The sequence below is a fragment of the Pyrus communis genome, chromosome 11, assembly GCF_963583255.1.
Source record: "Pyrus communis chromosome 11, drPyrComm1.1, whole genome shotgun sequence".
NCBI lineage: Eukaryota > Viridiplantae > Streptophyta > Magnoliopsida > Rosales > Rosaceae > Pyrus > Pyrus communis.
Genome location: NC_084813.1, coordinates 18857609 through 18871103, shown reverse-complemented (window position 1 = coordinate 18871103; position 13495 = coordinate 18857609). Strand labels below are relative to the sequence as shown.

The window sequence follows — 13495 nt, the reverse complement described above, 5'->3', positions numbered from 1 at the left end:
ACGCAATTATGTTCCATTACTTAATAAGTTTGGTGGTTTAAAAAAAACTTGACATGCGACTTATGGATGTCATCACTGCGTATCTATATAGAGAATTAGATACTGACATACATATGAAAGTCCCAGAAGGACTTAAGTTGCCTGAAGCAACTAACAAACCACGAGTTATGTTCTCAATTAAATTAAGGTGATCAATATAGGGGCTGAAACAATTTGGACGAATGTAGTACAATTATTTGAGTGAGTATTTGATTAAAGAAGGATATGCCAACAATGTCATTTGCCCTTGTGTATTCATTAAGAAATCAACTACTGGATTTGCTATAGTGGCAGTATATGTCAATGATATAAACCTAGTTGGAACCCCTGAAGAGCTCAATAAAACTGCTGAATATCTGAAAAACGAATTTGAAATGAAAGATCTTCGGAAAACAAAATATTTTCTCGGTCTGCAGATCGAGCATTGTGTTAATGGAATTTTGGTCCATCAATCAGCTTACATTGAAAAAATGCTGAAGCGATTTGGCATGGACAAGGCAACCCAATGGTCGTTCGTTCTTTGGACATTAAGAAAAATCCATTCCGTCCAAAAGAAGATGATGAACTGGTCCTTGTCCAGAAGTACCATATTTGAGTGCAATAGGTGCTTTATTGTATTTAGCACAATCTACTAGACCATATATAGCTTTTTCAGTCAACTTGTTAGCAAGATATAGCTCTGCTCCAACAATTCGTCATTGGAAGGGAGTCAGAGATGTTCTACGATACCTTCGTGGGACAACAGACATGGGTCTCTTCTACTCAGACAAGTCCACAAATGACCAAATCCTTGTTGGACATACAGACGCTGGTTTCCTCTCTGATCCGCACAAAGCCCGCTCACAAACTGGATATGTGTTCAATAATGGAGAGACTGCAATTTCATGGCGCTTAACAAAGCAAACATTAGTTGCTACATCTTCCAATCGCTCGGAAATAATTGCTTTGCATGAAGCAAGTCGTGAATGTTCTTGGTTAAGATCAATGATCCATCACATCCGGAATTCATGTGGTCTACCTTCAAAGACAGACATTCCAACTGTCATCCATGAAGATAATGCAGCCTGTGTTGCCCAAATGAAAGAAGGATTCATCAAGGGCGATAAGACTAAACACATATCTCCAAGATTTTTCAGTAAATATGAGCTTCAGAAGGCTAAGGTTATTGAAGTCAGACAAATCCATTCCAATGAAAATTTGGCAAACATATTCACCAATTTGAAGAATGCGCATTTGAAGAATGCGGAATCAGGGGGAGATACAATTCAGAAGTTAGTGCAGGGAATCGGATTATGTCGGCTTACCAATTTGAAGAATGCGGAATCAGGGGGAGATACAATTCAGGGGGAGCATCCATAACACATGCATGTTGTACTCTTTTTCCTTCGATTAGGATTTTTTCCCACTAGTTTTTTTTCCTATCAAGGTTTTAACGAGGCAACGTAAGCATGCTTAACACCATATCAACAATCCGGGTAAAGTTGTACTCTTTTTCCTTCGCTGTGGCTTTTTCCCACTGGGTTTTCCAAGCAAGGTTTTAACGAAGCAACTGATGTTGATATGTGGGCATCCAAAGGGGAGCGTTGTAAATAGTGGGTATGTTTGCCCACATGTGTATAGTAAAACTCATATGCTAAATAGTAACCCTTTTGTAAGTTTCCCTTGAAGTGGCTTTATAAATAAGAGCACTTCGATTGTTCAAAGTGGAAAAACACAGAAAAGAGAAAGGAAAGAAATATACTACTTTCAGTATCTCTTATTTTCACACTTGCAATAATTTTGTGGTAGTATTACAAAAAACTAAACAGTGTAATATTTGCACCTGCTTCGCCCTCACTCTTAGCAAAGGTTATTTCTCTAACTTTTGCCTATTTATAACAGACAACTGGTTTTAGTTACTAACCGTGACTCATTTTCCGGATTAATGTTGGCTCTACATGCAAAATTCTTTCCATCTTTTCTAGTCAAAAGCATGGACGGAGGGAGGTAAGGCTCAGTGGGGGCACATGCCCCCTCTCATCCTTTTTTTTTAAAAAAAAAATTACAAACATGGGCACAACACAAGTAGAATAGAGTCAAAATATTTCAAACAAACAAGAAAAGATGAAAACAAGTGCATACTTCATGATTCTTCTGCACTTGATGATCCTTGGTTCAACTGACATGCCCTCGTGCCATCTCGAGTATCGTGGAGAGAGAGAGAGAGAGAGAGAGAGAGAGAGAGAGAGAGAGGAGATGGCAATTACAAATATATGTGAAAATTTAAAAAGCTCTCTACTTAATCGATTTGCATGTGTTTTTCAAGCGTAATATTGATGAATTAAATCCTAGTGAGAATTTCTTGTTTCACAAGTATGCTAATTGAATGTAAATTAGTTTTTTTTTCTTAAACAATAGTATTAGTGTGTTAAAGAAATACTAATCATTAAAGACCAAGGCTTGTGATGTATATGTAAAGGAATTTATTCTATGAATGTACTCAGTTCAATACTTTACAGCATTAGATTGAACAAAACAAAAGATAGCTAAATGTTACAATCAAGACTGAAGAGGTAGTAGGTAGAATATAAAATAAAAATAAAAAATAAAAAAACTGTACAAAAATGACTTTACAAAAAGTAATGCGTATAATGCTTATGGAATAGTGATCAATATAAAAATATCAAATTTAAAATAAAACGACTTTGTTCTAGACAAATTTGGAATCACATCAAGGATTTATCCAGTAGATGATTCAAATTTAATTTTGTTTGTTAACCTACCTATATTAATGTACTAATTTGACAAGAAAATAAATGAAAATTAAGAGGACGTCGTCAATATCATTAATCTGTGTAATGCCATCTCTGGGAAAGCAGTCGAACATTATTTGAAGAAATTTTTAGTTGTGACAGGAACACAAGTGGTGTATCACGTGTTTTAATATGGTGAGAAATTTTATTTTTTAAGTTATTAATATTTTAACACACATATCCTACTATTTATATAATAATACGTGATGTACTATCTCGTACACCGGTCACACTGAAAAATCTCTTCATTATGTTGGGATTATGCCTCAGATCTTTTGGTGCCCACGAGTGAAATGATGTACAAAGAAACAACGAAAACGGTCCCTGTATATAAGAAATAATACAATTGAGGAACCCAAGAAGCATATATTGCAATCTGTGCTTTGACTCAGTGGAATCACCCCAACAATACTACAAACTAGATTTCAAATCTTTGAACCAAAAAAAAAAAAGATTAAAAATCTTCTTGTTCTTTCGGCCTGGAATTGTTTCTTTCCTCTTTGGATCCATGCCCATTGCATGCCAAAAGCGAGTTGAGCCACGGCTTGCGTACGTGGTCCACTATTTTATTTGTAACTTTTCCTACAGAATCGAAGTAAATTCTTTCTTCTGCAACTAGCTTCTTTTTTATTTATTTTTATTTTGTTATTACGTAACTTGTGTTAGTTTACTGCATTTGCATGCAATGCTCGAATCCCATATGTATCAAAGCAACTAAGTACGTAGCGGACGCAAGTTTTTACTTATGTTCTTGTGTTTGGGGCAAATAGAAGTCTATATGTCATTAAGAAGAAAATATTAGAGTGAAAACTAAAATATATATTTATTACATTTAATCTATAAAATTGTACATTTCAATCAAAATAATCTTTAAATTTTCTATTAGTGTGTTGATGTGGCAACCAAATAAATTCCAAATAACCAATCATAGGACGTCACATGAATTAATCATAAAAATCAAATTTATTAATATTTCAAGCAAAAATAAAAACACTGAAAACAAAAACAAGAAAACACCACCAGCCAGCCAGCAACCCCATATTCAGATCCAATCACAAGAACCCCAATTCCCTTGGGAAAACTACCACTAGCAGCAAGTTTCTCAGCCGTCGTCTCACACCCTCAGCTTCCTCAGCCCCAAGACCATCACGATGAAACAGGTGTTCTCCGCTGGTTCATCGCCTAAACCCACCAAGCTTTAGATGTGAGGCAATGCCGGATCCAGGATATATGTGGTCAATCAGACAAGGGCGCACATCACACAAATTTTTATTGGACAAAATAGCAAGCAAATTAGCATTTCATTGAGTTTTGGTGGGTCTGAGGTTATTTGCTAAGTCATACTTAGGGCTTGTCGACATATGCCAATAACTTTCGAACGAGCATGTTGACTGATGTCAATAACTTTTGAGTGAGCAAGCCGAAAAATGACAACACATGCCAAGTGAGCCTATCGAAGGATGTCATAGCAATGCATACAAAAGCATGAGGTTAGCAGCTACCCTATACAATGCCCATAAAGGCTTTTCATCGAGTAGGTAGTGGGCAACTTTCAAGGGCATCTCAGATTCTCAAAGGCAACACCCAACTCTTCTATGGAGAATTTCTAAGCTGGGGGGCAGGGGGGGCGGACAGGGTCAACTGACCCTTGTCCCAGGTAGATCGGTCCTTGCTCGTGTGCCATATCAATACACTAATGAAAAAAATTAATAGCAAGTTAACAAAAAGACCAAATTGATTTGTGAGAGCCATTTCACAAATGAAATTGATAAATTTTTTATTTTCAATTTAAGGGACCAATCTTGATAAAAATCCTTGAATTTGAGCCATTGCATTATCAACATGGTTCGAGTTGAAACTTAAATGTCATCTTGCTTGTTGGCATAGACTTCATTTCTATAACTAAAATTGAAACTTTTAATTTTTTTGGTGCATTTATAGTTACATGCAAATAAGATAGAGCTTTTGGTACGTGAACGAATACTTGTTTTTTTTTTTTTCCCACCAAAAGTGAAATATAAAAATTGTTTGGTAGGCAAAAAAGTTACAAATATACTAAAGATCAGCTTCTTCCACAATACTACACAATCTGTTCTAGTGTTGTGGATGACTTTATATACTACTCTAATCCCAACAGATTTAAGAAGAAGAAATCAAAGACAATCCATCATATGTTACTTTGTTAATTGTTGTACTTTTGTGGCCAGGAATATATAGGATTAATTTTTCTACTTGTACATTTTGTTTTTGTTAACATCACAATAATTGCATCTTAATATATAATTTATTACAAAAGGTAAAACTTTTAATTTTATTTTGTTTTTGGTTGAAAAAGGATAAAACTTAGAACTTGCAACATCAATAAAGGTTCTTCCAATAGGGTGTCCATGTGCTGCTCAATCTAGCTAGCTAGTTCATCCATGTATTGGTTATAAAAAGAAAAGAAAAGAAGAAGAAATAAATGAAAGAGCACCAAATATAAGGGTTGGGTTTGCACGTCTGTGACCTCGATGATAAGTAGTAATTTATATATTATAACTATGGTGGATCTGTAACACTATTTTTTTTTTACATAAATTTTTATACTTATTTTTGTGGGCTCTACTCTGTAATGTATTTTAATGGTTCAAATCGTCTATCTTTTAAGTCTTCGCTCAAATGTCACAAAAAATCATCCAAATTCGAAACCGTATGACTGTTGATTAAGAGTTTAGGGTTTTTTTTGTAGAATCGTATTCGTCAATTTCCTTCACTACAAATGAATGTCTTCATAGTTTAAGATTTGTCTAATTTTTAGCAATGATGATCTATGAACAATGCTCCAAAAGATGGACGATTCAGATCGTTGAATATACATTACACAGTAGTGGCCCCACAAAAATATGTCAAAAATTGTGTAAAAAAATAGTACCACAATCCGCACCCATTTAATTATAAACACATTGAACAACAAGTAAAGGTAACCTTTTATAATTAAACATCGTTGATGTGGCTTAATTCTAATCGCATGCATATGTTAATGATTTTTGTATTAGGGCCTAAACGCCGCACTAACAGATATATATGATACATGTGAATCTCTCCCTTCCCGGTCATGTGCAGCAAAAGGAGGCAAAAAAGAAAAGAGATGACTATATTAGATTAAAGGGGAGCGTTATTTGCAATTTTCAGAAAACTTCATGCCTCTTTGGAAGTATTATACATATAAATAATATTTTTTTAACACTTTTCAGAGAAGGGCAAGAAGCTTTTTGGGAGTGAAAATAGCACTGCCCTAAAAGTACTGGTATCAGATTTCAAGTTTCAATTTAATTCTTCGTTTTTTGCAAGAATATATATATATATATATATGATGATTAGTTCTTCTCCTCCCCAGTGCTTTTGTTTGGAATGCTAAACTGACGTTACATGAAGATCTATTTGTCTTTTTACATCAATGTGTTTGTAATTAGGCCTTTTTATAAGTACTAAATATATAAAATAAGCATATGCTCTTAATCAGTGTAGCTAACAAACTTCACAAATAATCTACGGGGGCTTTGAATTTTAGTCGACCTTGATCCTTGATACAATATGATAAGTCAAAGTGGAAACGTGGATTAGCCGACCTTGATCCTTGAAAGATACTGTAACTTGTGTTATCGTGCAATGACTTTGATTAATATAGCTTTCTTTATGTGCTTAGGTATAAGCCTAATTGTCGCCCTATTAAATATGCGAAGCTCCTTCTCTCCTGCGCAGCAGGTGGGTAGGGATGTCGCGGACGAGAGATTTAAGCATTGAGTGTTTAAACGGTATTTCACATATTATAATACACATGAAAAAAATGATATTTTTTTTTGTTCCTTCATTTATTTTATGATACGTAAAGTACCTGCTTAAATACCTAACATTTTGAAAATTTTTACGTCGCAAGCAAAGACTCAAAGCTTTTGTGTGACAGAAATTTGGGTGGTGTGACTGGTGTTTGTACGTAACTATGAAAAAAAAAAATGTAACAGAGAGCATGCATAAGCATGTATGTCGGGAACGTTGATTTGGCAATTAAGTAAACTTTTTAATTTTATGTAGAGAAATGTTAAGAAGGTTCTTTTAAAAATTGGATTCTCGACTCTCTGTAATTTCATTTTTTTTTATCAAAATATTTATAAGACGGACACAAAAATTAATGTTAAATTGTGAAATGACAGAAAGTATCGTACTTTTGAGTCTCTAGTTGGCATTCTCTTTTATGTATTAAAGTGTGCAACGTTTTGTAAGATTTCAAATCCATGGAAAATACATAAGAAAATGATGTATGCACCCAATTTCTTCTTTTTGCACATATTTATTTATGTCCCTTAACTTTTTTTGTTTATTCAATTTAAAAATCAAGAATAAACAAATATGTGTAAAAAGAAAATAAATTATGTGCTGAAATTACTTTCCTTAACATACACTTGAACCCATAATCATAAAAGCATCTCTAATGTATTGGAGATTTAGAACTCCAAATATAAAGTAAAACATCTCCAATGCGTGGAATACTTAAAAATTAGGACTCATATTTGAATTTCTAGCGAAATAAGATTGAATTTTGATTCCAACCATTTCGAATGTGTATACCCAAATGGTTAAAACTGAAATTTAGAACTCAAAATACAAGAATAGGTCTAAAATTGGATACTGCCTTATAAATATTATATGTATTTTTTATAATCGCTATCTCGATAATAAAATGTCTATTGTATCAAATATATATATATATATATGTATATATATTCACATAACTATATATACTCGTAAGATAATAATGCATTAAAAACATATAACTAATATTGTATTCAAGTCTCCAAACAAACATAAGATTTTGAATTGGAGATGAAAACCAAAAGCGACGACCTTTTTAAAACTCGAACATAAGAATATAAATTGCGAAATGCTCTAAATCTTTTTTACCTTATTAATACAATAATCGTTGCTGTAACAAAGTTGATGGGATTACAATCTCTCCCTCTTCTCTCCTCTCCTCTGTATCCCTAGACTGTGGGTCTAGATCCTAGACCAGCTGACCTCTCTGACAAAGTTGATTCAACCGACAGTAATAATCTATGGTATATAGACGTGTAACATATGTACCCTCTCTCTTTCCTCTCTATATATATTATCCCCGTGGTGTAGAGTTGGACACCCATCACCATCTTAGTTCACCATACACTGAACAAGAATCAAACCCCAGTCGCTCGAGCTTACAACTTTGTCCATGGCAGAAAGCACTTTTTGGCTTGTTCTTCTAATTGGCTTTTTTGGCTTTCTTTTGGGTCTAATTCTAAACCACTTCTTGCCCTTAACGTTGTTAAGGCTTAATGGTACTCCACCTAAGGGCTCTTTTGGGTGGCCTCTGTTGGGAGAAACTCTTAGCTTCTTGAAGCCTCATCCTTCTAATTCTCTTGGTGCCTTCCTTAAACACCATTGTTCTAGGTAATCGAACATCAATATTGTTTAATTCATATATGTTTAAAAATTATTTGTTTAGTTTATACATAATTAACTAATTAAAGGGTTAGAGTTAAATATGGTTAGTTATGTTTTAATTCAGGTATGGGAAAGTTTTCAAATCCCATTTGTTCTTGTCTCCCACAATTGTGTCATGTGATCAAGAGCTGAACTACTTCATACTTCAGAATGAAGGTAAGTTATTTGAATGCAGCTATCCAAAGCCTATCCATGGCATCCTTGGAAAATCCTCCATGCTTGTGGCTGTGGGTGACACTCACAAAAGGCTCAGAAATGTGGCTGTCTCCTTGGTCACCATCACCAAGACCAAGCCTGAGTTTCTTAGTGACATTGAAGCCACAGCCATTGGCATACTTCACTCTTGGAAAGATAAATCACAAGTCATCTTCTGTGAGGAAGCCAGAAAGGTATTTTTGAGTTATATATTATCATGGATTAGTATATATTTTTCTCTCTTTCTTTTATGTTGATCATATGGTTTAATTACACAAATATTAATTATTTTTTGTTCCACATGCATGCAGTTCACATTTAATGTAATAGTGAAGCAAGTGCTAGGTTTAACCCCAGATGAGCCACAGACTACACAAATTCTTGAAGACTTCCTGACTTTCATGAGAGGGCTCATTTCTCTTCCTCTCTATATTCCTGGAACTCCATATGCACGAGCTGTTAAGGTACCTAATATACGAATAATGTTTTACGCAAACTTGTTTTGCAAAACAATGTTTATTTTGCCAAACTGTGAATCAGAATCATAAATCTAAATAAAAATCAACATAATTAATGATTGTAAGTATGTTTATATATATTGTTAGATAGTCTGACAAGAGAACATTTTCCTCCAAAATAAAAGTCTCTATGTCTTTTTAATACAAAACCAGCTACGTGTATGCGCTCTCTTCTTGTTTATTACAAAAAAGTAGCTAGGCATGCAGTGTGACAATTATTATTTCTCTTTACAGGCTAGAAGGAGGATATCTTCAACTGTGAAAGCAATCATAGAGGAAAGAAGAAGAAATGCAGATGGGAGCACTAATTCTTGTACTAAAAGAAGTGTTTTCCTTGAGATACTTCTGGATGTTAATACCTTATCTGAAGATGAGAAAGTGAGTTTTATCTTGGATTCTCTATTGGGTGGCTATGAAACCACCTCTCTCTTGATGGCCATGGTAGTTTATTTTCTAGCCCAATCACCATCTGCATTACAACGATTAAAGGTAATTAATTACCCAAAAACACTTACCTCCTCTTTCATACAAAGCTTAATTAATAAGTTACCTTTGATTAACTTTCTTTAATATATCAATTATTTATAATTAATTTCTCTTTTTTGGCTTGGACAAAATGATATTAATTTTTTAATATTTTATTTTTTGATATACAGGTAGAGCATCAGAACATTAGAAGAGTGAAGCAGAAAGATGAGTATCTGAACTGGGAAGACTATAAAAAAATGGAATTCACCCAAAATGTAAGACAAAAAATCTCATTAATTTTTTTAGTATTTTATTATATAATTGCTCAAGCTTTATTCTTTGTCAGAGATTTAATTTGGACATTTTTTTTTTTATAATACTTGCATCCCTCTCACAGGGGATGATCTCATTCCCCACTTATAAGTAGCGTATCTTTATAGTCGAAATTTCATAATTGGCATGTTAAATCTCTTAACCTTCATTTGAAGATCATCTTTATAAAAAAATCATACGAATTGGATATCGTTTACTCATCTAAATGTATCAAATAAATTAACAGTGTAAGTACCAAGTAGCATATTCATGATGAAACCGTTGATTTATTTCATACATTTAAATATCCAATTCGAATAATTTTTATAGAGATGATCTTCAAATGACGATTAGAAGAGTGAACAGTCTCGGTTAGAAAACTTTTATAGTAAAAATATGTTATAAGTAAGTGGGAGAATGAGCCCACCCCCAATTGAAGAATGCAAGTATTTACAAGTATGTCATTTGCAGGTCATTAACGAAGCTCTCAGATGTGGAAACGTTGTAAAATTCGTGCACCGAAAGGCTCTCAAAGATGTGAAATTTAGAGGTAAAAGTAGTACTAAAAAAATGCGATGACACACAATCGAGCATGCAAACTTTTTATACTTTGCACTTGTAGTGTGTGACGATCGATCTGTTAATTAATTAAACGAAAAATAAGTGGTTTTTTTGTGCAACTTTCTGCAGATTATTTAATTCCATCTGGCTGGAAAGTTTTACCAGTTTTTAGTGCAGCTCATTTAGACCCTTCTCTTCATGCAAGTGCTCTTGAGTTTGATCCTTGGAGATGGGAGGTAATGACACATATTAAACTCATGATTCAATCTAATAGGACTTTTCTACAATGGACCATCCAATTTTCATTAATATAATGTTGTCATCACTACATTGTTGATCGCATCTCTCTTATAAGGGTGAGGTGCATAATTCAAGACTACAAGGACATGAAATTAGTCTATTTGTTACTTTGGCCAGTTTCCAGTTAATTTTATAGATGAATCATTTTCCATTCAACAACTTTCGTCAACAAAATTAATTTGAACTCGGGACCTCATCAAATAGAGTCAAAACAAGGTGTTATTGGATGTAACGATCGTTGACTACTTATACATGAGCATATGGGCCATAAACAACATGAAGTGTAATTGGTAATGTTTGTAATATATTCTTATTGATATATTATCTATAAGCACAATAATGATACTGTGAAAAACATAACTTGGGCAGAAAATACCAAGCCAAGACCAAGTATGCAAGAAATTTACTCCCTTTGGTGGAGGGTCTAGATGCTGTCCTGGATCTGAACTTGGGAAGCTTGAAGTTGCAGTTTTTCTCCACCACCTTGTACAGAATTTCAGGTAATCAGATCCATATTGTTTTTCCTAGTCATGTCAGATTAATCTAAACCATTCAATATGTTATAATCTACGGGCTAATAAATTGTGTCAAAACTTTGTCACAGATCCACCCCTCTATACATATACATATATATATATATATATATATATATATATATATATATATATCCCTCTTTTGCACTATGTAGTTGGGCTATAAAAGCAAACGGAATTAAGTTGAGCCAACTTTCATGTTTAGGTGGACTGAGGACGACGACCAACCCATAGCGTTTCCATACGTAGAATTTCAAAGAGGATTGCCACTGTACCTGGAGCATTGCCCCCATTAATTGATGCATGGCAAGCTTGCGGTGGCTATCTCTCTCTCTCTCTCTCTCTCTCTGTTGCTGTTTGGAGTCTTGGAGACGGGCACTGCTAGGCCTCTGATTCCATATGCTACATAAATTTCAGATTGAAAAGTTCTAATTCTGTAAATTTCAATTTCTTCCAATTGTTTCTTTACATAAATGATGATAATCTCTCCTTCTCGCTCTTCCTTTTTTTTTTTTTATTTTTTTTTTTTAATAAACAATATTATCCATACTAAGAAGGTGGGAGAGTGGGCTAAGCCTCACATTGGGCTGCTCTCCCATTATCATCTCACGTATGATAATTTATATATGGCAACACCAATTTCAATAGGGGTTCTTTTAACATGCTAGTTTTAATAGTGTTTATAACAAAACTCTGTAAAGCATGAGGGGTAATCTGAAAATATGATTTCAAAACAACCTTAGGGGTGTGTGTAATTTGGAGATTTTTTTTGCTAACATTGATAATCTATGGACGGAATTTAACAGAGTTTTGTGAAAATGATTTAAAACCTCAAGAGTATTATTTCTATACTTATGTGTGTAGGGTGGGGGTTGTGAAAACACAAGGGGTATCATAATTACTAATTGGGTAAAGTACAAAAAATTACCTCAACTATTGGTGTCACGATACTTTCATATCTCATCTTTTAAAATTGACAATGTCATACCTCATCTTTAGAATTTGGTTCAATGTTATACCTTCCGTTACTTGGCCGTTTACTTTTCAGTTAAATATTGACGTGGCTTGATTTGAGGCCTACTTTCTATTAAAAAAATCATTAAAATATTATTAAAAACTAAAAAAAATTATTTAAATATTAAAATAATAATAAAAAGTAAAAAAAAAAAAAAAAAAAAAAAACATCAGTTCGTCCCTCCCCCCCCCCCCCCTCCTCTCTCTTCTCCCTATGTTCATTTTCTTCCCCCCACCTGCAAACCCAAAAAAAAAAAAAATTTGAAAACCCAACAACCCCGCCTGCAGAAGAACAAGAAGGAGATGGAGGAGGAGAAGGAAGAAGAAGAAGAAGAAGAAGAAGAAGAAGAAGAGGAAAAAAAGGAGGAAGGAAAAAAAAAAAAATCACCCCCCACCCCCGGTCGGCGCGGAAGAAGAAGAAGGGAGAAGGAGAAGGAGAAGGAGGAAGAAGAAGAAGAGGAAGAAAAGGAGGAGGAAGAAGAAGAAGAGGAAGAAAAAAAAAAAAAAAAAAATTTGAAAACCCATCAACACCCCCCCTGCGGAAGAACAAGAAGGAGAAGGAGGAAGAAGAAGAAGAAGAAGAGGAAAAAAAGAAGGAAGGAAATTTTTTTTTTTTTTTTTTGAAAACCATCAACTCCCCTGCGGAAGAAGAAGAAGGAGAAGGAGGAAGAAGAAGAAGAGGAAAAAAAAAATTTTGAAAACCCATCAAACCCCAAATCCACCACTCTCATCCATTCTTCACATCCTCTTCCGCACCCATCCTCCACCTTCTCTGCGCACTCAAGATCCCGCAGACGGGATATAGGTTTTTTTTCTTTTTTTTTTTTTTTTTTTTTTTTTTTTTTCTGGGTTGCAGGAGGGAGAAGAGTGTGGGTGTGGGTGTGGGGGAAACTGAGTGTGGGTGTGGGGGAAGACAAATTGGATATTTTTTTTTTTTGTTGGGATTTGCAGGTGGGGGAAGAAGATGAAGATGGGGAGAGGAGGGAGGAGGGAGGAGAGAGGAGGGGAGGGACGAAATGAGGGTTTTTTTTCTTTCTACTTTTTATTATTATTTTAATATTTAAAAAATATTAAATAATTGTTTTTTAGTTTTTAATAATTTTTTAATAGAAAGTAGGTCCCGAATTAAGCCACGTCAGCACTTAATAGAAAAACTAACAGAAAAATTGACGGATGTATGATATTGTCACAAATTCGTAAGATGCGGTATGACATTGTCAATTTTAAAAGATGAGGTATGAAACTGTCG

At 34.2% G+C, this 13495-nt stretch overlaps 1 protein-coding gene across 1 annotated transcript; it reads left to right on the top strand.

The window, feature by feature from the left end:
* Positions 1-8021: 8021 nt before the first annotated feature.
* LOC137749357 (cytochrome P450 724B1-like) lies at positions 8022-11575 on the top strand. The gene is made up of 9 exons (XM_068489453.1): positions 8022-8291; positions 8410-8734; positions 8852-9004; positions 9293-9547; positions 9715-9801; positions 10310-10388; positions 10529-10635; positions 11069-11199; positions 11438-11575. The coding sequence occupies exons 1-9, from the start codon at positions 8074-8076 to the stop codon at positions 11526-11528; spliced, it is 1446 nt and encodes a 481-aa protein (XP_068345554.1). The 5' UTR covers positions 8022-8073; the 3' UTR covers positions 11529-11575.
* Positions 11576-13495: the final 1920 nt, after the last annotated feature.